Source organism: Pseudorasbora parva, chromosome 11 (genome assembly GCF_024679245.1).
Source record: "Pseudorasbora parva isolate DD20220531a chromosome 11, ASM2467924v1, whole genome shotgun sequence".
Taxonomy (NCBI): Eukaryota; Metazoa; Chordata; class Actinopteri; order Cypriniformes; family Gobionidae; genus Pseudorasbora; species Pseudorasbora parva.
Window position 1 is genome coordinate 19,780,034 of NC_090182.1, and position 26,595 is coordinate 19,806,628.

The 26,595-nt window shown below is 37.5% G+C and overlaps 1 protein-coding gene across 4 annotated transcripts in view; it reads right to left on the bottom strand.

Moving 5' to 3' along the window:
- Positions 1 to 15,601, bottom strand: part of bcorl1 (BCL6 corepressor-like 1) — a 33,350-nt gene extending 17,749 nt beyond the window's left edge. Inside the window, exons 1-3 of one of the 4 annotated variants that reach the window (XM_067457341.1) lie at positions 15,457 to 15,601; positions 8,349 to 8,429; positions 5,666 to 8,245 (exon numbers count right to left, since the gene is read on the bottom strand). In XM_067457341.1, the coding sequence (XP_067313442.1) occupies positions 5,666 to 8,245; positions 8,349 to 8,354 (2,586 nt within the window). In that variant the 5' untranslated portion in view covers positions 8,355 to 8,429; positions 15,457 to 15,601. Of the gene's footprint in view, positions 1 to 5,665; positions 8,246 to 8,348; positions 8,430 to 11,919; positions 12,089 to 15,456 lie in introns of those variants that run through there. The other 3 variants (XM_067457343.1, XM_067457340.1, XM_067457344.1) reach the window with 3 other exon arrangements.
- Positions 15,602 to 26,595: the final 10,994 nt, after the last annotated feature.

Here is a 26,595-nt window from a genome sequence, read left to right on the forward strand (position 1 = left end):
TTACATTTTAGACTCAAACAACTTTTTTTGTTCTATTTCAACCACAATTTCACCGACGAAAATAGTTCCAAAGGAACAACACTCAGTGTGGTGTTTTGTACTGAATGATTCAGCGTTTTGAATTAATAATTTGAAGGAACGAGTCAATGGGTGCTTCCCAATTCTTATTTGTGCATTCCTAGCTTCCTTTCCTCACTCCTTAGCTCCACCCCTCCAGGACGCGAGGGAAAGGCGCGAGGAAAAGACACGAGGACAGAGGAATTGAATCAAGTGAAATGATATATCCTCGCACCCTTTAACGCCACTTTAAAGCGCCGTCAATTAATGATGACACCGCTGGGATTCTTGAACATTAGAGATAACTATTTATATTGTAAGCTTCGGCCTCCACAAAATACCACATTTGTCCATATTTTAATCAATATTACCAGTTATTATTAACAATGAATTCCAGTTATTAACTGCTTTTCGTTGTACGATATTAGTTTCTATTTGTTTCTTTCATTTTCTTGTGCTTTGATATAATTCTGCAACTGTCAGGTGTTGTTATTTGACAAACATTTGTGTCTTGTACATGTAAACATAATATTAATGATTAATAAACTGTGGCACGATATGAAGGGGGAGGAGAATTAATGCTTGCGTCACGTTTAGTCGATAAAACACTTCTGTAAAGGATATACCTGTGTATTCTCGCTCACGACTCCTCAGAAAGCCTCCTCACTCCTCCATCCTCGTGGTGCAATTAGAGAATTGAGATCACCTACAAGATGGCTGAGCTCCATCGGTTTCCGGGTCATAGGATGGAGGACGGAGGAGCGAGGAAGCGAGGAGGGATATTGAGAAGCACCCAATGACTCATTCATTAAGACGATCACTTGCAGCCACCTATTGGCGGTTTAGTTTCATGTTTAAAAGTATCATTGCATTTTTTTATTTGTATATTCAAACATTTAGAACATCAATCTCATAACATTATTTATTGCTGTTTTATTTTTGCAGTTTAAATTAATGAATTTGATTGGTAACAGCCCTAGTGTCTTACTATTATAACTGCATTTACTAATCAAATGTAAGAATTTAACATGAAAGATGATGCATACATTTAATAAGATTAAAAAAAAATGGCCTTTATAAAATGTAATAACGCCCTAGGGGTAAATATCAAAAATACGCAGATTTAAGTAGGCCTCTGTAAAAGCTGATAGAACACTGATGAGAATATTGCTTCAAAATCAATATATTTATACCAAAAATCCCCCCAATACACTGTACAGTACTTACAATTTGATATGCACTCTACCTGATAGGCCGAAGTTAATTGATATCAAATCAAATTTTGATTAAATAGATTTCACTTGTCAATAATTCAGATTTATACAATTCTATTATAAGATTCTACAATTCTTATAATTTTGTCATTTTTCTAGCTCCATACTTTTGTAACATTGTACTACAATTCAAAAGTTTTGGGTCTGTAAGAACTTTTTATTTATGTATTTATTTATTTATTTATTTTGGGGGGGTTCAATACATCAAAGAACGTACACAACTGTTTGTTTTTTTACATTGACAATTATCATAAAAGTTTCTTGAGCAGCAAATCATCATGTTAGAATGATTTCTGAAGGATCATGTGACTTAAGACTGGAGAAATTATGCTGAAAATTCAGCAGGAATAAATTATATTTTAAAATATATACAAATAGAAAACAGTTATTTTACATTTTAATAATATTTCTAGGGCTGGAATATTTCTATAGCGGAAATATTTTAATAATATTTCCGCGATAATGTGTTATTATCACGTTAGCGCATTAATTAATTAATGCAGACAATTACTTTATAGCGCATTAACGTAGTTGTTTATTATTATATTGAAAGCCTGTTGCTCACCGCCTCTGAATACAGACAAACCATTGGTTACGGGAGAATAGCCTGCAGGGCTGTTTGTAAGACAAGGGCTTGACATTCTTTGTCTGGGACAAATACAATATTATTTTATTAAATAAAATGATTAAAATTATAATATTAAATAAAATAAATATCCAGAAATGGTAGAATGATTCAGATTTGTTTGTTGTTTTTATTATATTCAATGTAAACAGCGATTGAGTGTATCTCTGCCTCTGGTAACAAAGTCGCATTAAGGCTCGTTCTGCCTGTCTGTTTGTAAGGGACATTCGTGGAGAAATCAAAACAATTGAGCAGCAATATAAACTCACATAAGAAACATACTGGGGTAAAACTGAGTTTTTTGTAGTTTTTGTTATGTATGATTTTTGATATTGTTAATAACACAAGTCGACTTTACAATCATGAATTGTGTAGCATGAATGGTGTAGTTCAATAAACAAGTAGTCTAATTAATATTAAGTTTTTAGACCCAAACAACTTTGTTTGTTCTATTTCACCCATGATTTCGCTGAAAATACTTCCAAAGGAATGCAACACTCAGCGCGGGGTTGTTACTGAATAATTTAGCGTTGTCAATGAATCATTTGAAAGTCACCCGATGACTCACTCATTAAGACGATGACTTGCTGCCCCCTACTGGCGGTTTTGTATGATTGCGTGTTTTTATTCAGAACATCAATCTTATAACATTATTTATTACAGCTGTATTTTTTGCAGTTTCAATTATTTAATTTGATTGGTAACAGCGCTATAGTGGCTAATAATAAAAAAGTGGCTGATAGAACACTAATATACTTCAGAATCAATACATGTATACCACCAAAAAATCCCCCCCACGCATTGTACAATACATACAATTTGCTATGTACTCTACTTTATAGGCCCGAAGTTAATCAATATCAAATCAAATTGTGACATTTGTGACTGCCCAGCGTGTACCAAACTGATATGTTATGATTAAGGCTCTAGACACAACCTGTTTTTTTTAAATACCAAACCAAACCAAAATTAAACATTAATGCCCAGACAGTGGCCAATAGTTTTGGTTTTATATTTAATTTGATTAAATTAAGGTTTAAGTTGATATTTACAAGAAATATTGTAACTGTTACTAACTTTTAACTGCTGTAAAAAGCACCTTATTTGTTTAAAGTGTTTGCAAACCATATGATATTGCACTTTTGTTCATATAGCAACACTTTTAAAATAAAAGTATGCAATACACTACTTTTGTATTCATTATTAAATTTTGCGCGTACTGCAATTAATCACGATTAATCACAGAAAACTCATGCGATTAATCACGATTAAACATTTTAATCGTTGCCCAGCACTAAATATTTTACAATATTACTGTTTCTTTTGGTATTTTTTATAAAATAAACGCAGCCTTGGTGAGCATAAGTCTTATAAATCAAACACTTCTGAATGGCAGTGCACATGGAACTTTTTTTTTTTTTTTACAATTACATTTGTTAAATCAAATTAACTTTCTTTACATTTCAATGCAAACATAAAAGAAACATGTTAAAACAAAAAGATTCATTAAAAGTGTGTGTGGGGGGGGGCATAATTATTTATATTTTTATCCACTGTATGGGGGGCAAGATTATGTACAAAGATAATGTTCAAATGTGCCCCATCCAATCATAATTTAAATTCAAAACAACCCGTTTAATATCAGCTTTTAAATTTGAGTCTTTTGTTTTGAACTCAAATGTAAATGAAAGTTATCCAACAAGCTAAAGTACCTTTAATTTTTTAATTTACTGGATGACAAACTGACATTATCATATGTTTTTTAATCATTTCTTCTCTCGTGACAATATTACTCATGCCGTGATATTAGATTTTGGTCATATTCCCACCTCTAGACAGCATTCAAAAAAATGATTCTAGCTGTTTGCTCAGTTTATTTAAAGGTGCACTATGCAGCTTTTGTCCACTGGAGGGCGCCTATGCAAAACAAATGCGTAGTTTGATGACGCAAAGTGTGAGCGCAGCATCTTGGGAGATGTGGTCTTCTCATCACAGCTGGTGAAAAATAGGACTCGGGCAGAAATCATGTTCATGCATGCGGTTATTAACGTTACTGTAGTCTAAAGCAGAGCAGGACCGAGTGTTATGGACCTGAGCAAAGCTGCTGGAGCGATTGTTAAACAAATACCCGCCTTGCGAATACCGGGACTTTTATTATGACGGGACGGGACTCATTTGCTGGGCGCCTGCACAGATCCGCTCTTCCGGTTATGATTTTGAGGTAATGGAGCTCTGTTTATCATATTAGATACATTTAAGTGTGTTTAAAACAATGTTATGACTTTACTCTGTGCGTTCACTTGTTCACACTGCTAAGAGTAAAGCGCTCCTGCCAAATAAAAGCCGAAACCGAGGGTAACGCAGATATGACGCAATTGACAGGCGACTCTCTCAAATGCAATGCTGCAACGTCCCTGTCCTTAGTTAAAATAGCAATTTTCTCACAATTTACAAATAGTTGGAAACATCTGGGATATTGTAGGTACTCAACTAAACAAAATATATAACACTGGCATAGTGGTTTTTGGATATTTTACTGCAAAAATACTACATAGTTCACCTTTAAATAAAATAAGCTGAAACAACAAAAATCTTTCGTTTTTTTTTTCTTAATTGCCATTTTACTACATTTTATTACGTTAAATGATAAAGTTAAAGTTAACCTTAACCATTTGTGTTGGGACTACATGACTAATTTAACTAGGCAGTGTATTTCTAGTTCCCAGCATGCTTTGCATCGAGATAGATCATGAGAGTAAATGTTGAAGTTAAGTGCTGTTTAATTTGTTTGTTTTTTAGTAAAGGAAAAGACCTGTTAACGTTTGATGTTATAGTTAACAGTTATATTTGACATTTAAAAGTTATGTTGTGTAGATTTATTTTTTTATTTTTTTGAGGTTACATTATGGTGAAGTGTAGACCTTGTGCTGTTCTCAATGAGCTGTAACTGTGCTAATGCCAGTGATGAGAAAGGCTTTACTTGATCATTACTTGCATGTTACAATTAGCAAGTGATCAAGTGTTATTGACTAATAGTTTTTATAGAAGACAATAAAATAATGTGACAGTTCCCATAGACTAAATATGGTCATCAATTCTACCCCTTTTTATCCTACTGTATCTAGTTGGAATGACATTTTTTAGTTTTAACTAAATTATTTTAAGTTCATACAACAAGATTCTAACAAATTATTTAAAACCAATTAGATTTTGTTGGAAAAGCATAATTAAATTGTGTTGGAAATGTTTTCCTTAATTTAATTATGTTCGTTCAACAGATTATTTTTTTCAGTGTGAATTAAGGGGATAGTTCACTCAAAAATCTAAGTTATGTCATTATTTACTCACCCTCAAATTGCTCCAACCTGTATGAATTTCTTTCTTCTGCTAAACACAAACAAAGGTATTTTGAAGCATATGGTAACCATACAGTTGATGGGTCCTATTGACTTCCATAATATGGAAAAAATACTTTGAAGGTCAAGTTTGGTTGCTGACATTCTTCAAAATACCTTCTGTGTTCAGCAGAAGAAAGAAAATCATAGAGGTTTGGAACTACTTGGTGGTGAATAAATTATGACATGACAATTTTCATTTTTGAGTGATCCCTTTAAGGGAAATTATAATGGCTTATGCAATTGTTGGTGAAATATTACACACTCTATAATAAAAATGTACCACTAAATGTTCAGAGTAAAATAAAGTGTACCTTTTTATGGTGGGGGCCTTGCTTGACTGATGGTCTGTCTTTATCTTTTTGCTTTTTAGTTACGGCAATAGTCTTTTTTTGCACTTCAGAAGGTGTCTTCTCCTTAGCAGGCTTTTTCGGGTTCTTCTGTTTGGTGGCGGATACTTTGCCTTTGGAAGGTATCTCCTCTTTGGTTCCATTCATTTTTGCCTCTCCTTCTGCTTCTACAGTCTGGCTCTGAAGGAGGGAAAAGGCTGTTCCTTCTACCTTAACATGAGAAGAAGCCTTCCTCTCTGATGCCTTCTCCTCTTTTGTTATCTCAGCCTCTAGCTGTTGAGCCAATTTCTTTTCCTTCCATTCTCCTTTAAAACTGGCAGCACTCCTTTTACTAGGGGTACTAGATTTCATTTTTTGTCTACTATCAGACACTAGATTTTCTGTCTGTTTTGCCTGTTTATCTCGTCCCTTATCCTTGGGCACAGGAGTGGTTGTGATCTCCGGTCTGCTTAGAGCTGCTGTAGCATCTGTTTGTGGAGAGGTTCTGTCTGACTTCATGACCTGTTCTTCTATGGCCCTAAAAGGAGGAGAACCAGTTGTAAGAGCCTGCTGCAATGTAGAGTCCTGACACCTGTTCTGCACACTGGCTACCTCAGGCCTCTTGGATCCCACACAAGACAGATTACAGTAGTTCTCACCAATAAGTGCAGTGGTCTCAAGAGTTTTCTGCTTCACTATTGACTCCAGGTTGGACAGGGGGGATTTGGCCTTCTCCCACTTTTCATCCTCTACTTTAGTTGGGCTTAAATGGGAGTTATGGAAGAGGGTTCTCTCACAACCAAGGGTGCTCTTAGTCTTTGGGGCCTGAGTCTGACTTGGCCTCTTCTGCAGAGATGATCCTTGGGAAAGAACACAAGGTGGATGCCACAAGGATTTAACTGGAGGTGTAAACAGGGCCCCTTCTTTTCCAACAACAGATTTCCGGTGGGGCTGTGAATTTGCTGTAGCAGATAACTGGGTGGATAAAAAACCTTGTTGAGTACCTGTCGAGAGCTTACCACCTTTATTATGCTGAACACCTTTAACAGCAAATGGTGCTTTTCTCTCTTTACAAACCGGCTGTTCTCCTTGATCAATGATTGAGATGGTTTCTTGTTTGGCAAATGTCTGAAAATCTTCAACAAAAGCAGCACTTTTTCCATCTTTGTTACGTAAAGTAGATGCTAGAATGGGGCTTGCTACTCCTACATACGTTCCCGGGAGATTATTCAAGGAACTAGGAGATGAGCCCTTGGCCCAGGACGCATTGGGTTCTAAAACATGGTGATTAGTTAGTTTTGAAGATGACTTCTGTGTTCCACCATTTCTCTGGGTGTCATATGAACTGGATGACCCAAAAGAATTAACTTTTTTAGAACCAGCTGCATTTTTCTGATGAGAGTCAGCAGAATGATGTTCCGTGACCATTGATGGGTTGTTCTGAGTATCTTTAATGTTTTTTTGTCGCTTGGACTTTGCAGACAGATCAAGGGGCACATCCCTTGACTCAACGGGGCAGGAAATATTATGCTCCTCTGGAGTGGACACAGTTTTTGGTTTTAAATACGCTAACGAGGTCTTTTCAGCACCTCTGTACGTCGAACCTTTATCTACAAGGCTAAGCAGCCGACTCTGAGTCGTGATATTTGTCAGAGCTGGGCTGCAGCAGATGGCAGCAGTGGGAGAAATGGTGTAATGGGTTGGAGGAGCCGAGCCCTGTGTGGCTTGCTGTACTGGAAGGGCTAGAGCTGGGGCTGGGACAGACATTAGGGCTTTATGCTCAGATCCACCTTGAAAGCCCTTGGACAAAGAATCACACCTTACTTTAGATCCTGAAGACTGAGGCTTCTTTTCTGCACCGGCTCCTCTCCCCATTGAAAAGTGATATGGGTATGTTTTGAGCATAGGTGTAGCGCTTGAACAAGAGCTTGGTGCTGGGCAGTCCTTTTGAAACTGGCTTGCAGTGGCTTCTCTTAGTGCTGCAATCTGACCTAAACCTGGTGGCAAAGTGATCTTACAGAGAGGAGAGGAAAAATTAGAGGGGGGAAGGAAAGCAACAGGCTGGCCAGGTTTAAAAAGCGTGGAGCACTGGAACCCTAATGGAACACTTATCACAGGCTGGGTGGGTGCTGGTGCGTTAGTCTTCTTGTTTAGGTTTATACTAGAGTGAACAGAGTTCACAGGGTCCTCTGCGGTGACCTTTTTCCCACAAGGCCACTGATGAGGGGAGTAGATGCCAGCACTGTCAACCTTGCCTTTAGAAAGCTCAGTCCGATCAGGTAACAGTGTGCTCACGGGATCTGTGCTAAACACATTGCTGTGGGGTTGGGAGGTTTGGATTGGGGGACAATGATTTGAATTGCTGGCTTCTGAGCAGACGTTGGGCGTTTTACAGTCTGTGGTCGCCCTCAGCTTATTCTGCTGACTTTGAGGTATGTCACCTCTAAGTTCAAGAGGCAGTGACTGCTGTGGATTCCCCACCATGCTCTCAGACACGTGGGTAGGGGCACTGCTCTCTCTGCTCACCGTCCCTCCATCCCCTACATTCATTGGTGAGGGATCCACCTAAGCAGAGAAACAGGGAAGTAAGTTTGACTTTGGGAGAAAGTGAAAGAACAAAAAAACATGAAAGAGAGAAGGGAGGCTTTAACAATAAAATATATGTTACCTGCATAGGGGTTTTCTCAACACATTACTGTGTGTGGACAAGTGACTCTTTATGGAATTCTCCTTTAAGTAGTCTGCAGTTCTGTAATAGAATTAGATAATTAAAAAAGTGAACAAATTGAGTGTGTAGAATTATTTCAAATTAAAAGTTAGAATTTGGAACATTAAAAACTGATTTTTGATTTGTTTAACGTTCATGAATAAAGATAAATCATTCACTGATCAGTCGATAATCTGCTATTGGACAACATTCTGACCCCTTTCAACTGAGGTTAACATTTGTGATAACAAGATAACAATTCTGTTTGCTTCATCAAACAGAAAAGGCATAGCTAAGCCATGTTGTTGACTTTTCACTTCATTATTTTTTTTATATACCTATAATTGATTGCAAAAGATAAATGTTGTATAGTTCAGCCAAGGTCAACTCAGACCTCATTAACTAAATCAAATGTATAATATAGATCACTGCACTCTCTACATTACACATTGCAGAGGCATTTGAATTAAGCGGCAACTAAAATGGTTTAGTTGGTTATAATTTATCAACATTCTTACAACTAATAAACGCTATTAGTAGTGCAGAACTATGTGTGTCATGCACATTATTTTCAGGAACTTTCCAATTATTTTGAGTGATGTAAAACATTTCTAGTCATTTTTCATTTCATTTTCTAGTCAATCTCATTTTCCAGAAATTAAATCAAACCAAAATTACTAAAATAAACAATTTTAGAATTCTAACAAAAGATGGACATGGATGAGCTTTAATCTAATAAATATGACACTCCAACCATGAGACAACAACATAAATTATCTTGTTACACATGTGAGACAGGCTGGAAACTTCCTGTGAGTAACAAGAGGTTTCCTTAGTCGAGATGTCACAATTTCCTTCAGACCACGGCTTCAGTAGGAATAGACATTAAACTTAAAGCGTTCAGATTTAAATAATATGAGTTAAAAATAATACAATTATCTCTGAACCATATACCAGCGATTTACATGTTTTATTATGCGTTTGCATATGCATGCTGTCGTCTTCTGATGTAGGAGACGAAATTATGAGATGAAACGCTGAGTTTGACCCATGACTCTCTCTGATATTGTGAGCAAGTCAGTTTCAAGTACACAAGAGAGTGCCTAAACACCAAAAACCGAGAAGAGCAAAAACCTCAGCTCCCACAGCTGAAGGGACAGTTTTTACTGCAACAACATCCTCTTAACCCACATTGCACGTGGTCAAAGTCTGCGTACTCTAATTCCCTCATTTTTAAAGAAGAAGAGCACACTACTGATCAGATCCCAAACACTCACACGCCGCAAAAGAGGGGAATGGTCGAGTGCATGACAGGCCACAAAAGCCAGGGGTTGAGGATAAAGGATGCAGGGCCATGCAATAGTTGATGCTGGTTTTACTGCCTCATTACCTCAGTGGGACAAACTGCAGTAGATCAAGACAACATCAACAGAGCAGATATAACAGAGCAACCATTACTGTGATGCTGTGTCTAACACAGACGCTTTTACAGGCATTAGATAAAGGCAAAGCATCTCATGTCCACAGTCAGAGTGTGCATTACTAAAATGTTTACTTATAATGAGATGGTCAAGCTGTGATTTAATCCAATTCCAATAGTGTTGTGTGTGGGGCCTTGCAAAACTCCTATCAGAGCCCAACAGATCAAATCAATAGACCGGAATCCCACACTTTTTAACATTAAATTCCATAACCTTTCCAGTTATGCATGCTTAGCGAATAGGGATTTTTAAATCATTTTAAAAACTAGTGGTAAATTTAAATTACTGTCATAATAGATTTTCAAATTATCATAATCATTTATGTATAACAAAACTGTAAATTCTGTTTTACTAAATATAGGCAATGCAAAATAAAGCAGATCATAAAATGTGACTTTCACTCATTGTAATGACCATGCGTTGCCTAGAAATATCTGAAAAGATTGTCATGCATATGGGGGGAAAAAAGATTATTCTGAGCTGTGAACTGAAGTTACACATTGTTGCATTCGAGACAAAATCACCCCGATCCATCTCCCGAGATTATGTTCTTCTTAATTGAAGAAAAAAAATATGACTGAATACGAATGGATATTACTCCAAACGCCATCATAAGCATCACAAATAACCAAATCTAAACACCTGAGCCCCATATGCAAACAGCATAAACACCGTAAACTCGCATCAGAATGCAGGTGAGCGCAGCGGCTCCACGTTGACGATACAGGTGACAGCAGTCTTCAAATATGAACTGCTTATCTTTCTGACTTAAAATGAGATCCAACTGATGTCGGTAGCCTACACTTAAAGTGTATGCATGGCATAACCAAGCCGTATAGGCCTTTAGCTAAAGTCTTATGACTGGAAAGTTTATGATGTGTTATTCGCGTGATTATATCTACTGCTAAAGATAGAACCGATAATTTTCGTTATCGACGTTTTTCATCTTGAGGCATCTCAATTATTGAAAACACGGGATCAGTGGGAGTGGGAGCCCGTGTTTTTCTCCAGCCCTCGTTCTTCAGAATGGGGTTACCAGCGCAATGATAAACGGAGACGAGGAAATGAGCATCGTCTCTCCTCTCTAGACTGGAGCTCAACACACTCGTGGTCTCCCGGTCAGTCTGTCGGAGCTCCGCAGCCCGGAGCTTATATGCACAAAGGATGATGCTGAAAAGCAGGCGATGACCAGCCAATGTCACGTATCCACAGCCAGCTTGATATTAGGATAGAGCATCGTCCTAAAACAGACGAAAATGTTTGTTTCTCTGGCCAACCCACTCGCTCGTTCTAGCTGGAGCTACTAAAAAACCGTATCACACAATACAAGACTCTCAGGTGACACGAAGCGCCTCGCGTGCCGAAATGGGAGTCAGTGATAAATAACGCCGATGTTTAAACACAAAAACAACCAAATGTAGGTTCCGCGAGCGGGGATTAGCCGAAATAAAAACCTACAGTCCGTGTGGCCACAATGTAGCCAAACTAACCGACGCGTTCGTACTGGCCGAATCCTGTCAAACTACAAAAGTGACCGTTGGTTTATCGCTAAGCGCGAGCCGAGCAATGACGTCTGAATTAGAACTCGACACAAAATACACGGGCACAGAAATGTCACGCGCACATTTAGGTTGGATGATATCTCCTTCACGAGGAAACATCGTACTTTAGCTGTCTTTCTCCACACTGCCCTCGAAGAGTGTTTGGAAACTAATAGGGTCACCGAGTTTTCCATACGCTCCTTATTATTATCGTCACTTGTGCTGCGTGACACGCGGGGAGAGCGTTATTTAGTACGGAGCAAGGTGTACGAAACTGAAGGAGCGATTTTCAGATCCCTGCGCAGCGAAGTCTCCCCTCTAACAACTCGGTCTGCATTACTCTGCCACCGTACGACACAAAATGTTTCCATAGCGAAGCCGCTCCAACAATAAAAGTGTTATGACATGCCACCCCCAGAACCGACTCCTTCGTCTATACAACCCCGAATAATTCCAAAAGGCAATTAGCGAGCCTAATAACGATGTCAGATTGTACAAACGTGCACCAACCCGTTTGACCGACATTTGGAAGATGTTTGCTCATCAAGATAAGGGCTTTAATCCGGTCTTCCGTTCTTGTCGCTCGCAGTTCACTAATCTCGACGATTTTCGGTTCTGAAAGTCCGGGGGGGTTCGTACCGTATCTCTCTGTCTCTGGTCTGGTGGGAGAGAGAGAGGGGCAGATGGAGCCGAGCTCGTGTGGGAGTTGTAGTGCTCCGACATCCACGCCCTAACCGCATTTGCCCTGAGAAGGGAGGAGCGAGGACTGCAGATCCCAGCATGCACCGCGAGAATCCAGCCGCTCAAGGGGAAAGGGGATCGCAACGGTGCGCTAAACTGCAAACCCTACCCGAGTAACAAAGTGAAAATACACCCTCTCTCTCTCAATTAAACGGTTGCTCCCGGACGCAACACGCGAGGCTCGCGGAGTAGCGCGTGCATGTTTGTATAATCTCGTTTTCAGATTCGCACACGTGGGCCGCCACAAAAAGAGTTGAGACAAACATTGCAGCGGAATTAATAAAAACCCTGCTGGCTCTCGAACTATTTCAGTAGAGCCACGAGACCGATGTCTATACAGGACATCCAGGGAACGATCAATAGTAGATGCACATGAAGATCCACACTATGTGCACACTCATGGGGCGAGATGTGTTTGTTTATATTTTCAACCTAAAGGAAACGGATTCTTCTCACTGTGAGAAACCTTATCTTCTTTGTTAAAACATGCTGCGCTATACATGAGAGCTTTTCAATTAAAACCCCATCATGAGGCCTAACCAACTCACTTTTAGGTGAATCATGTTTAAATTATTCAAACTGGGATCCTCAGGTGGATTTACCCTTATTACCTTCTAAAAAAGCTCACCGCTGACCTTCACATTTTAGGGTATGTTTTGCCAGGTGACAACTAGCATCAGCTGTCACAAAATATCTATAGAGTTCTACTTTAAAATTCAAGGGTGATGGACTGTTACTAGGTTACTCTTCAGTTGCTGTTGAACACATGTTATTGTTATTTTTATTTGAAACATCTGTGAATCCATTCAGTATCTGAGCTGTTTCCCTCATTTGAAGGCTAAATCATGTATAAGATCAAGCAGTAAATTATTATTTTTTTATTTCGGTTATTTAATGCAAAAGCGAGACAATACGAGAACTACCTTGACATAACATTATTAGATTTGGTGCAGCTTTGGCATTCAAACAGGAGGAATTCAAGATGTATTTTGCCATGCACTCTTAAAAAAATAAACAAAAAAAATAAGAAAACGGGTCATTTTTTTCCTTTTGACTAAAAACACATAAGGATAATGATCATAACTAAACATATTCTCCTGTTGATATGAAGTCTGTTCTTGTCATATTTTAAATAAGGTGATTTTAAGAGATTTTGTTGTGCTGCCTGTTATGCTTATCTTGAAATAATCACTTTTTCAACAGGGAGACACAAACAGTCTGGGGTTATCTTCCTTGTATCAAGGACAAGACAATGGGCATGATGATATAGCTACATCAGGTCCATCAGCTGTACAGTAGCCATTCACTGGTTTCTTTGATCTCAGATTTAACAAGCAACCCTTACTTTTCAGCCTCAGACGCTGTGCATTGTAAGCATGTCAGCCAGACACTCTTTATTACATCCTATCAGCCTTTTCCCTGCTATATTCAACATTATTCACACAATCGCTTATTCAGAGAACATTTTTTTAAATGCACCAGCATCAGGAACATGCAACACCAGTAATAGGAATATGTGACCCTGGAACACAAAATCATCAAAGTCACACAGGCTATTTTTGTGGCAACAGCCAACAATGTTTGGGTCAAAAATTATACATTTTTCTTAATGCAAAAAATCATTAGGATATTAAGTAAAGATCATGTTCCATGAAGATATTTTGTAAAATGTATTCTGTAATAAATATTTCAACACATTTTTATTATTAGTAATATTTAGAATAGCTGTTATCTTTATTTTTTTTCCTCAGATTCCAGATTTTCAAATAGTTGTATCTCTTCTAAATTGCTACGGTTATTTATTTAGTGTATAAATCTGAACAAATAATACCCTTATGGATCCTGTTTTGTGGACCAGGGTCACATTATGTCCCACAATTTGACAATAACATCTTGAACATCTTTCCAACAGGTTGAAGCATCACTGACTGAAGCATCTTTAGTCATTCATTATTTGTGGTCCAACTTTTCTTTCTTACAATGCCCATTTAGACATCATGCTCAGTAACCACTGTATTATAATGAGTATCACGAGAACCAATCAATGTCACTGTCCCAGTCAGTCTTCAGAGCAGAGCAGCAAAAGATAGAGGTCTGTTAAGTTCGAGGACGCTCATACTTGTGATGATTAGCGTAAGAATGGGTTTTATACCGACATCAGCATCATCATCATCGGGTGATATGCAATATTACACACATTTGCCGTTTTGTCCCTCCCGAAAACCATCTACGTAAACTGACCTATTTTTGTCATAACTGCTCCAATGCAAACTGACCCCGTAGACTGCGCTGAGAGCATCACGTCTTGTCGAGGCTCTAACACGGATGTTGCCGTAAAAATACAGGGAATTAATTAATTATAACAGCAACATACGAGTAAGACAATCACAACAGACAGACGCAGTGTCTGCACCGAGGACTCATTTCATTATTAAAAGCTCAAATATCGCAAACGAGACGAACGTGCACATGCTCCTCTACACGTGAACGTATCGGCTATCTATCTACCTATCTATCTATCTATCTATCTATCTATCTATCTATCTATCTATCTATCTATCTATCTATCTATCTATCTATCTATCTATCTATCTATCTATCTATCTATCATCTATCTATCAGCATGAAGGCCTACACATTACGTTAAAATAAAGGATATTCTGAAAAGTTTGTCTTGGTTAGTGTCAAATTGCCACCATTAGCAGCTTTAAACAGGCCTGGTGTAGCTGCAAATGAGCGTCACCTCTTAGGCAACATGTACAACTTAGTTTCAAAACACAATTAAAAGAACTGGCACGGGAAATGACAACAGAAAGGCCGTGCAACAGTGTAAACTGAGGTGTTTGACCGGTGAACGCTCCACTGCATGATGACTGGGGTAGTGTCGCAAGGGTGGGAGAGCGAGCACATGAAGTGGGCAGGTTGAGGGGATGCAAAAGATATCCAAACTTATTGCAGCGTGAATCACCGCGCATTTGCGCGATGCATCACTTTCGTAGGCCTTACCGCACGTAATGACATTGGCTCTTGCGATCGCGTGCGGTCAGTTTAGGACATAACATTATCCATGTATTTTTCAAATGTTGCCGCATGTTGTCTTTGCACTGTATTGATACATCTAACCGTTTGAGATAGTTTGATCTCGGCATGACAGGATGTTAGGACTTTGATGCACTCATGTACAAGTGCAAAGTTTAGAGAGTTGACTGTCGCCCTCCATTGCGTTGTGCAATGCCCCCTTTAATGCCCCCTCGCTCGCCAGTATAGCGCCTTTGTTATTAATCGCATGGAATCGCGCCGCCTTACCTTAACGGCCCCAAACTGTTTTCCTACGCATCGGAACTTGACGTATTCATCCAAATGCAAGAGGGAGTGTCTGAGCCTGTTGTTTTTGTTGCCGTCCGACAGTATGATTCAGTGGAGGATTTAACTGTGTGAATTTTGGGTTTCTCCTCGCGATCTTCCCTCATCGCCGCAGCAGCTGGAGAGGAAAATCGCGCACGCTGGGTCCTAAAGCCGGCTGCGTTCCCACAGGTGACCAGGCTCCGTTGCCGCGTGCACTGGTCACAAAAGCCACCTTCCTCCGAAGTCCTACCTGGTCGGAGTTCCTGCAGATCAGGTGAGCAGACTTTGCTAGAAGGTTAGATTTTAAAGTGTTTTTTTATTTAATTTAATTTTTATACTGTTATCTACGATTTTCATGTGCAACTATTTATAAATAATAATAAAGGCTTTCATGTTTGGTCCTTTTGTTCGTTCAAAGGATACGGTAGATTGTGGACTGTGCCAACGGGGCCCCAGACTGTCAGGGGCCTCCAGCTGAGTGCTATGCAGATATACAACAGACACATATAATGTGAAATAAATAAACCTGTTTCTAGCCCAGAACAGAACACTTTATTGTAGCTTTGTTGTTATCATTCTATGTCATCTCTTTTGCAATTAGGCCTACAATACTATAGACATTATGTGTAAATTTTGCAGCTTTATTTCTCAAATTTGCAGTGTAATTTCAAAATTACAATTGCAACTGTAACAAGAGGGGACTTCCAAAGAGAGTTCCTCTGAGGATGCAAAAGTTAAATGAGAAAATAATTCCAAAATAATTCCAAAAATAAAACACAAAAATAAAACAATGCAAATATTAACAATGTGACACGTTTTTAAAGTAACACTGTCCAACATCAATACCAGCAGTCAGATGAAGTTACAGCGGGAGTCTCTCTTGACTCCCCTGAGCCCATTGAGTTTTAACAGACCTCGTAATGGTGCGATGGGTTTGGTGGGGGTAATAGAAAATGAATGGGGAAAGTCATTCAAGGCAATGCCTCCGTCATGCTATTGGATATGATTGGTTAACAAATTTCAAAAGTTTCAAAAGTTCAAACATTTCAGCATATTTTCAATTGTGTTACAATACAGAAAATCACAAAGTATATATCCTTCGTTACACAAAATGACTGTTTCATATAAATGTTTAATTCACAGTAACTGCCTTTCATAAAGGTCCAACTGATCATACGCTTATATTTATATATATATATACACACACACACACAGTTTAAAACTTTTTGCAATTTCTAATATTACCAAATGCAATTAATTTTTTTTACATACGTAATCATTCAAAGTGGGGGTGGGGGTGAGAGAGAGAGAGAGAGAGAGAGAGAGAGAGAGAGAGAGAGAGAGAGAGAGAGAGAGAGAGAGAGAGAGAGAGAGAGAGAGAGAGAGAGAGAGAGAGAGAGAGAGATTTGCTATTTGTGAATATAGAGCCAGATAAAGTACAATGGAGAAGAAATTGAGATGCATCAGTAGAAGGGAGATGGCATTAAATCCAACATTTGATAACACACTATAACATTATGGATTCGGTTACCTAAGTTCTTATAAGTTCTTTATGTAGTTTTTGTGGCAACTGTATTACAGTTTTTTTATTCACTTTGGTACTATTTTCACAAGCAAGGTGTACATTTTCAAAACTCATAGTGCTAATATCACAATAGATCATCAAACGGTCGCTTTTGTCAAACATTTCATTCTGTCAAATATTTTCAATTGTGTTTGTACAATACACAAAACCACAAAGTATAATTTTCACTATACACAAAATACGAGTTTCATCTAAATGTTTCATTCACAGTAGGCACCTTTTTATAAATCTCATACTATCAAACTTTTGATTTGCATCTCTTCCCATTCAGTTTAATGCATTTGTCTATTATTTAATCCAACTGATCACATGGTTAATCAAATAATCATTTGGTACACATATATTTCTTCAGATATTGATTCTATAGACTTAGTTTCTACTTTGTTTGCCATTTCCGATATATGGATGACCTTATGTGATTAATTATTTTTACATTAAAAGCTTTTTATTTTAGATTATAGCCACTATGTTCAAAGTGTGTGTTTGTGTGTGGGTGGCCTGGTAAACTACATTATGGGGACAAAATGTCCCTATAAAGATATCCTAAATCCTTGTCCTTGCAGCGACATTTTTTTCTCCCTATGAGGAAAAAAGCTTATAAATCCTACAGATTTTTGGTTTGTTTTTTTGTTTTTGAAAATGTAAAAATGCAGTGTGCAAAGACTTGTGTGATGGGTAGTGTAAGGGGAGAGAATATACAGTTTGTACAGTTTAAAAATCAATACGTCTATGTATACCCAGACGTGTGTGTGTGTGTGTGTGTGTGTGTGTGTGTGTGTGTGTGTGTGTGTGTGTGAGTGGACATAGAGCAAATAAAAGGGATGGATAAGACGGATGGAATCAAATATAGCATTGTACATTACAGTATGTATGCCATGTGAACAGATGACCATGGTAGAGACTTCCACATTACTGTAACTCACCCTTATAAGGGTCAGCTACAGTATAGATTCAGTCATATGGCACAGTGAGTTCTATAGCCCATAACCTCATGGCTGGGTCATAACTTTATCACACCTTTAACACACTGAATAGATACTATTACAAACATTATGGATTAATTTACATAATTTAAGTAATGTAAGCATATTTTCTTATGTGGCATCTGTAGCCTGTGTTACTGTAATTACTTCATCAACGAGGGTGATTTTAAACATGTATCTTGCATTGTTTGCTGTTGGATGAACTGATTGTTAAAAGTACTGAATTGAAAGAAGATCATACAGTTGTGTTTCAATGAATAAACCAAATGTTCTCATTACATATTACAATAATCTTGTGTTTGAAACAATGATATTGTGGACTGAAAAAATGTGCAACTGAATTAAAGCATGAGATCAGGTTTTGAAAGAATGGCTGTGTTACAAGATCAGTTTGGATTTTTTTACTAAGAGTTTCGAAAATGTACACCTTATTTGTGAAAATAGTACCAAAGTGAATTAAAAAACTGTACTGTAATTAATTCAGCAACAAAGGGCATTTGAAACATCTTGTATCGTTTGCTGTTGAACCAATTGATTGTTAAAAGTACTACTAAACTGAAAGAAGATAATACTGTTGTGTTTCTGTGATTAAACCACATTTTCTCCTTGCATATTACTCAATATTTAGCTTGAAACAATAACAAAATATGTGCAACTAAATGAAAGTATTACATCAGGTTTGGATTTTTGTACTACGGGTTTTGAAAATGTACACGTTACTTGTGAAAATAGTGTCAAAATGAATACAAACAAAACTAAATTAGTTGCATTAGTTATTATTTTGTGGAAAAATATTTATTATGAGATTTATACTTAGTTTTAATTAAAAGAGCATTAATTACATAGCTATAGTTACAAAATACAGAATTGGTTTTGGTTTCTCTTTTTTATGTAATGTTTATTTAACTAGGTAAATGTGACAACATTAAGAGTAACTGGGACTTGAATTTACATTTGATTTATAAATATCTGTGAGGTCTTTGCCCCCATATTTCTTCTTTCTTCTTATACTGACATAATGCATATATTTATTTAGAATAATTAACAATGGTAGAGATTTAAGTTACATGGGAGAAAAGCAAATACTGAGTAATTGTCAATGTACTGCGCATTATAGCGTTTTGACTGTGCCATAAAATCAGAGAGCAGGGTCTTATGAGGAGTGAAAACAAAGAGAAAACTTTGCACATTACACGGGCCTGTGGGAGAGCAGGGTTATTTCTTATCTTTCATAAAATAAGGAATTCAAATGGGTGTAAATGAAAGAAATTGCCTTGGTTGAATGGCTGGCATCAGTTCTTCACTGTTTCTTTATTCTGGTAGCTTTTCGGCCCTTATGCAGTGTCACAATACACACATTTTTTTACAACCTTGACAAAAGGACAACTACAGCCCTTGTCAACTCTTCACTCAAAAAAATTATATGTTGGATTTACTTAATTTTTTTTATTTTTTATGGTTCCACGTAATTGGGTTATGTTGAATTTATTTAACAATGTTTATTTTAGGTAAAGGTCCTTTTTTAAAACGTAAAGTTAATTCAATGCCATTTAGTTAAATCAGGTTAACATTCTTAATTCTGTCCAAAACTATTAAGTTTAATTACTCTGAAATGAATAAAAAACAAAACAAGTAATCCAGTTTAATTGGTTATTTTTATTTAGTGAAATGCTTTTTTTTTTGTACAACATTGACAAAACCTTTTACTTTACAAGATTGTTTTGGCTAGATGGTTTAGGTAAATCCATGGCATGCCCAAAGTAGTTGTTTTTTATTATTAAAACAACTTAATTTTATTTAATAAAAAGCAGATCCTTACCCCAAGCACATGCTCTACACTACACCACAATGGTAACGTCCAAAAACACTAACATAACATAAACTTTTAAATACCAACATAACAAAACATGAAACATTAAAAAGTCTCTCCATTTTCTCATCTCGTTAGAAATGCATACAATAGCACTTTATTTATACATTTACTCTCCAAATTCAGCTCATTTGCAAAGCATGATGGGAAGTGAAAGTCCTGTTTGATTGGTTTACTTGATTGAAATATGTTATTTCAAAATAAAAACATCAAGTTATGTCAAAGAGTAACGGTTTTAAGTCAGTTTAACATGATTCAATTACATTTGAACCAGAAACCTGATATAATGGTGTTAAATCAATGCTTAAATAAAGTGAACAGCATCGTAAGTTCATTTTTTTGAGTGTTATTTGACGAAGAAGAGCCAGTTTATAAAAAAAGTCTATAGCTTCCACAAGAAAGAAATGAGGAACTGTGATGTGATTTTAATTAAAAAGTGCATCAAGCTTTATGCACCCATTTTGCCTGAAGCAATGTAATGAAGATTATATAGTGAACTGTTTGCATATTAACCCCACACTGTCCCTGAAAAATATATAATATCTGAACATTTTGATATCAACTGATATTTTCACTTAATTACCGTTTTTTTTTCTCAGTCGCTTTGGTAAATTTCTTGAAACATCCTTAAGATTTGCAAACCAGTCAGTGCATTTCTCAATACAATTCATACAAACAGCACCACACAATGGATTCCCTGCAAAAGCCTTTAACTTGCTCAAATTCCTTAGTTCATCTCTCAAAAGTAAGTATTTATGTCAATGAACACATCAGTCCCATTAGAATGACAAGTCCTTGTGTCATTGTTCACAAACAAGACAATCGAAATGCTTAGTTATGTTGTCAATATAACTCAGTATTTTCAAATGTAAAAAAATCACAAGACTGCACTATATACATTTTAAATTTCCACAGCACAAATTTGGACTATATAACATGGGATAGTGACTGAAATAGATGATTCACAGTGGCACTTTTACTGTTGGTCTGTAAACAAATTACAGTACAATATCATTGCGATATAAAGAAAAAGGAAAAAGACGAGACTATAATGTAAAATGCAAGTGAGTTCCTGGCTGTTGACCCTGTTTGTTTCCTTTGTTCTTCCATTATAAGCAATTGTAACACTATGTCGTCATCTTTCTATATGATTGCCAAATGAAGCTTCATGAGATGATATCTGAGCTATTTTAAAAACACAGGTTGATCATTGGTTGATCTAGCCCTTCACATTTCATTACTGAAATTCAAAATTCTCCTCCACGATCCATCAGTTCAGGACACATTACACACATGTCTAATAAAATAACAAATGCATATTAATGCATTATATCAACCGTTTTGCATTTAATGACTTATGTAAGGAACCAATATATGTTTTGAGAGGTAAGACTATTCCATGAGAACCAGTATAATACATTTTGATAAACATGACATAAGCAATCAGGGGCGTCGGACTGGGGGGGTAAAGAGTACCGAGTACCCATGCCCGAGGCAGGAGGGCCCCTTAGAAGTCAGTTTTCTATACATACATATACATTAATCAGAGTGTGGCTTATTTTGTTTGCGTTTGAAGTGTTTTTTATGATAAAAATGCAATACCCCACCCATTGCATTGGTATCACTATGGTATTTGGTACGGGGGCTCAGCAAGATGGTTTGTACCAAGGTCCCAAAATTTGGTGTTGCGCCGCTGTAAGCAATTGATAATGTAGGAAACAAGACTGTACCAAAGCATTTGCAGTTTGTTTACAACAAGGAGAAACTGTTTTATGATGTGCACAATTGCTCGATGGAGGTTCAACAAGTTTTGAGAATTTCAGCGAATAAGAAAAAAAATGAAATCCTGACAGACAGACAGACAGACAGACAGACAGAGAGACAGACAGACAGACAGACAGACAGACAGACAGACAGATAGATAGATAGACAGATAGATAGATAGATAGATAGATAGATAGATAGATAGATAGATAGATAGATAGATAGATAGATAGATAGATAGATAGATAGATAGATAGATAGATAGATAGATAGATATAGCCAAGTGTTTTTATTTATGTCATCGTTTAAAATTATTATGAAGTAAGATAAGAAACATTTACAACTCTATGCAACGAATGGCCTATTTCGTCGTTTAACGAAGTTGCCTTCTACTTGAACTGAACGTTAGAATTGAAATACACATGTGAATACACAACGAAGGTGTCGTATGATAAGACACGAGTCAACCTCAACAAAAAGACCTAACAAAGACCTTTAGCTCTGTTAAATAACATGCAGGGGCGTAATCCGGCTAGTTTGGCGGTCCGTCTGTTTTTTCTTGGTCGCAAAAGCCAATTGTAAATATAGCTGCAAGCAGCCATTATCGGGGCCAAGCGCAAAGAAGAAGACAAGACATGCCAGCATGGCTGGAAGTCTCAAGCCAACTGCAACAATGAGCCATTAAGGACCTATTAAGTTGATTTTAGGCAAAATAGCAGTCAAATTTTAAATACAGTCAATAATAATGGTTTAATGGTTTATCACTTTCGACCAATAGGTGTCACTGTTACGAAACTGATGTGGTTTAGTCAGATTGAGATGACAATGACACATGCAAAGTTTGGTGTCAATATGTCAAAGCATTGCAGAGATACAGCCTCAAGAGTAATTTTTGCATCATGGCTCAACTCTGTTGCAGTGGTATATGAAAACTGTTTTGTCTATCAATCCGAAATCCATAAGTATTTGTCAGCATGGTCTGAAGACGATACGGATCAATTTTGGTGAAAATCGGACAAACGGTCTAGGATGAGTTTGAAAAAGTAGATTTTTAACAAATAACAAGATGGAGCACAGATATGTTTGCAAAATATGGCAAAATTGGTATCTATCTTCTCGGCATGAGCCAATGAATGTATTATGACCAGTCTCATTACAATAGGCTAATTTAATCAAAAGTTATTAGCATTTTTGTACATTTTATTACAACTTTTGACCACAAGGTGGCGCTGCCCCGAAACTTTTTGAATATCTTCGGGACATAGAGCGGAAGACACATACCGAGTTTTGTAACGATACACTAGTGCATTCTTAAATTATAGCATTAGCATTTTAAACCGTAATACTGCATTGAAGTCAATGGGAATTTCATGTTTTGTTTTATTATAGCGCCACCAAGAGGCACAATCCCACCAATTTTTTTATGTGTCCTCGTAGTGAGCCCATACATATGTGTGTCAAGTTTGGTGGAAATATTTCATTTTGTTTTGGAGTTATAGACATTTATATGAAAAAACACGTAAAAAATGACTGACACCTGACTTTGATTGGATTTTACTACCCCTTACTATCAATATTTTGAGATTTGGGCATTAGCGTATAGCTATCGACCTATGTTTCCGAACTTCTGAGGCTGGTTTCGTCTCGATCGGACTAGCGGTTTCGAAGATATCAGCAAATGTTTTTTAAGCACTAAATTACAACTCTGCGCAAACCATATGCCGAAACCTGGCAAGTCTGGTATCGTTGGAGTCGGCAAGGATTCAGGAGACCAAAAAACACACTCCCATCAAAATATGTCAACCACACCCAAAGTTATAAGCGTTTGAAAAAAAAAATTCTCCACTAGGTGGCGCTGTTTCGAAACTTCTCAGGCTACTTCAGGGCATCGTGGTGATGACCCATACCAAGTTTCATAACAATCTGTTCATGCGTTCATAAAATACAGCATTTTTGCACATAATTCAAAATGGCCGACATCCAAAATGGCCGACATGGTAAAATTGGATATCAGTCGACTCGGCATGACGCCCTGAATCTAATGAGACCAATTTTATGATTTTTGGATAAACGGTTCAGAAGTTATAAGCCAAAATAGGCATTTTTCGTATCTCCGGACAGGTAGGTGGCGCTGCGCCGAAACGCTGCATGTTGCTTCAAGTCATGCTTGTGATGACATGTACCAAGGTTGGTTTGAATACGATAAAGCGTTGCGGAGATATAGCCTTTAGTGTGTTTTTGCAACCTCCACGTAAAATTTGTTTGTGCGTTTATTGAAAACGATTGGACGAATCAACTTGAATTCCATAACTTTTTGTCAACATGCTCTGAAGATGATCTGTTTCAATTTTCGTGAAAATCGGAGCAACGGCCTAGGAGGAGTTCGAAAAAGTAGGTTTTTCAGAAAATTCAAAATGGCGGGAAAATTTGCATACCGGAAAATGACATCATAGGGTGAAATCGAATCGGCTTGAGCCAAGGAATCCGATGAAAAAAGAATTTTGTTTCTAGCCCTTAGGGGTCAAAAGTTATAAGCATAAATATGAGTGAAACTTTGGACAGGTGGTGGCGCTAGAGGGATTGAGTTAGAGGCACCAAATTTGCTATAGTGACAGCTCAGACTGGCCTCTATGAGTGTGCCAAATTTCACAACTTTTTACCATACGGTTCTATGGGCTGCCAGAGACTCCTATGGCGGAAGAAGAAGAAGAAGAAGAAGAAGAAGAAGAAGAAGAAGCAGAATAATAAATATAGCTGCAAGCAGCCATTATCGGGGCCAAGCGCAAAGAAGAAGACAAGACATGCCAGCATGGCTGGAAGTCTCAAGCCAACTGCAACAATGAGCCATTAAGGACCTATTAAGTTGATTTTAGGCAAAATAGCAGTCAAATTTTAAATACAGTCAATAATAATGGTTTAATGGTTTATCACTTTCGACCAATAGGTGTCACTGTTACGAAACTGATGTGGTTTAGTCAGATTGAGATGACAATGACACATGCAAAGTTTGGTGTCAATATGTCAAAGCATTGCAGAGATACAGCCTCAAGAGTAATTTTTGCATCATGGCTCAACTCTGTTGCAGTGGTATATGAAAACTGTTTTGTCTATCAATCCGAAATCCATAAGTATTTGTCAGCATGGTCTGAAGACGATACGGATCAATTTTGGTGAAAATCGGACAAACGGTCTAGGATGAGTTTGAAAAAGTAGGTTTTTAACAAATAACAAGACGGAGGACAGATATGTTTGCAAAATATGGCACAATTGGTATCCATGTTCTCGGCATGAGCCATTGACTGTATTATGACCAGTTTCATTACAATGGGTTAATTTAATCAAAAGTTATTCGCATTTCTGTACATTTTATTACAACTTTTGACCACAAGGTGGCGCTACCCCGAAACTTTTTGAGTATCTTCAGGACATGGAGCGGAAGACACATACCGAGTTTTGTAACGATACGCTAATGCATTCTTAAATTATAGCATTAGCATTTTAAACCATAATACTGCATTGAAGTCAATGGGAATTTCATGTTTTGTTTTATTATAGCGCCACCAAGAGGCACAATCCCACCAATTTTTTTATGTGTCCTCATAGTGAGCCCATACATATGTGTGTCAAGTTTGGTGAAAATATCTCATTTTGTTTTGGAGTTATAGACATTTATATGAAAAAACACGTAAAAAAGGACTGACACCTGACTTTGATTGGATTTTACTACCCCTTACTATCAATATTTTGAGATTTGGGCATTAGCGTATAGCTATCGACCTATGTTTCCGAACTTCTGAGGCTGGTTTCGTCTCGATCGGACTAGCGGTTTCGAAGATATCAGCAAATGTTTTTTAAGCACTAAATTACAACTCTGCGCAAACCATATGCCGAAACCTGGCAAGTCTGGTATCGTTGGAGTCGGCAAGGATTCAGGAGACCAAAAAACACACTCCCATCAAAATATGTCAACCACACCCAAAGTTATAAGCGTTTGAAAAAAAAAATTCTCCACTAGGTGGCGCTGTTTCGAAACTTCTCAGGCTACTTCAGGGCATCGTGGTGATGACCCATACCAAGTTTCATAACAATCCGTTCATGCGTTCATAAAATACAGCATTTTTGCACATAATTCAAAATGGCCGACATCCAAAATGGCCGACATGGTAAAATTGGATATCAGTCGACTCGGCATGACGCCCTGAATCTAATGAGACCAATTTTATGATTTTTGGATAAACGGTTCAGAAGTTATAAGCCAAAATAGGCATTTTTCGTATCTCCGGACAGGTAGGTGGCGCTGCGCCGAAACGCTGCATGTTGCTTCAAGTCATGCTTGTGATGACATGTACCAAGGTTGGTTTGAATACGATAAAGCGTTGCGGAGATATAGCCTTTAGTGTGTTTTTGCAACCTCCACGTAAAATTTGTTTGTGCGTTTATTGAAAACGATTGGACGAATCAACTTGAATTCCATAACTTTTTGTCAACATGCTCTGAAGATGATCTGTTTCAATTTTCGTGAAAATCGGAGCAACGGCCTAGGAGGAGTTCGAAAAAGTAGGTTTTTCAGAAAATTCAAAATGGCGGGAAAATTTGCATACCGGAAAATGACATCATAGGGTGAAATCGAATCGGCTTGAGCCAAGGAATCCGATGAAAAAAGAATTTTGTTTCTAGCCCTTAGGGGTCAAAAGTTATAAGCATAAATATGAGTGAAACTTTGGACAGGTGGTGGCGCTAGAGGGATTGAGTTAGAGGCACCAAATTTGCTATAGTGACAGCTCAGACTGGCCTCTATGAGTGTGCCAAATTTCACAACTTTTTACCATACGGTTCTATGGGCTGCCAGAGACTCCTATGGCGGAAGAAGCAGAATAATAATAATAGGAACACTAACG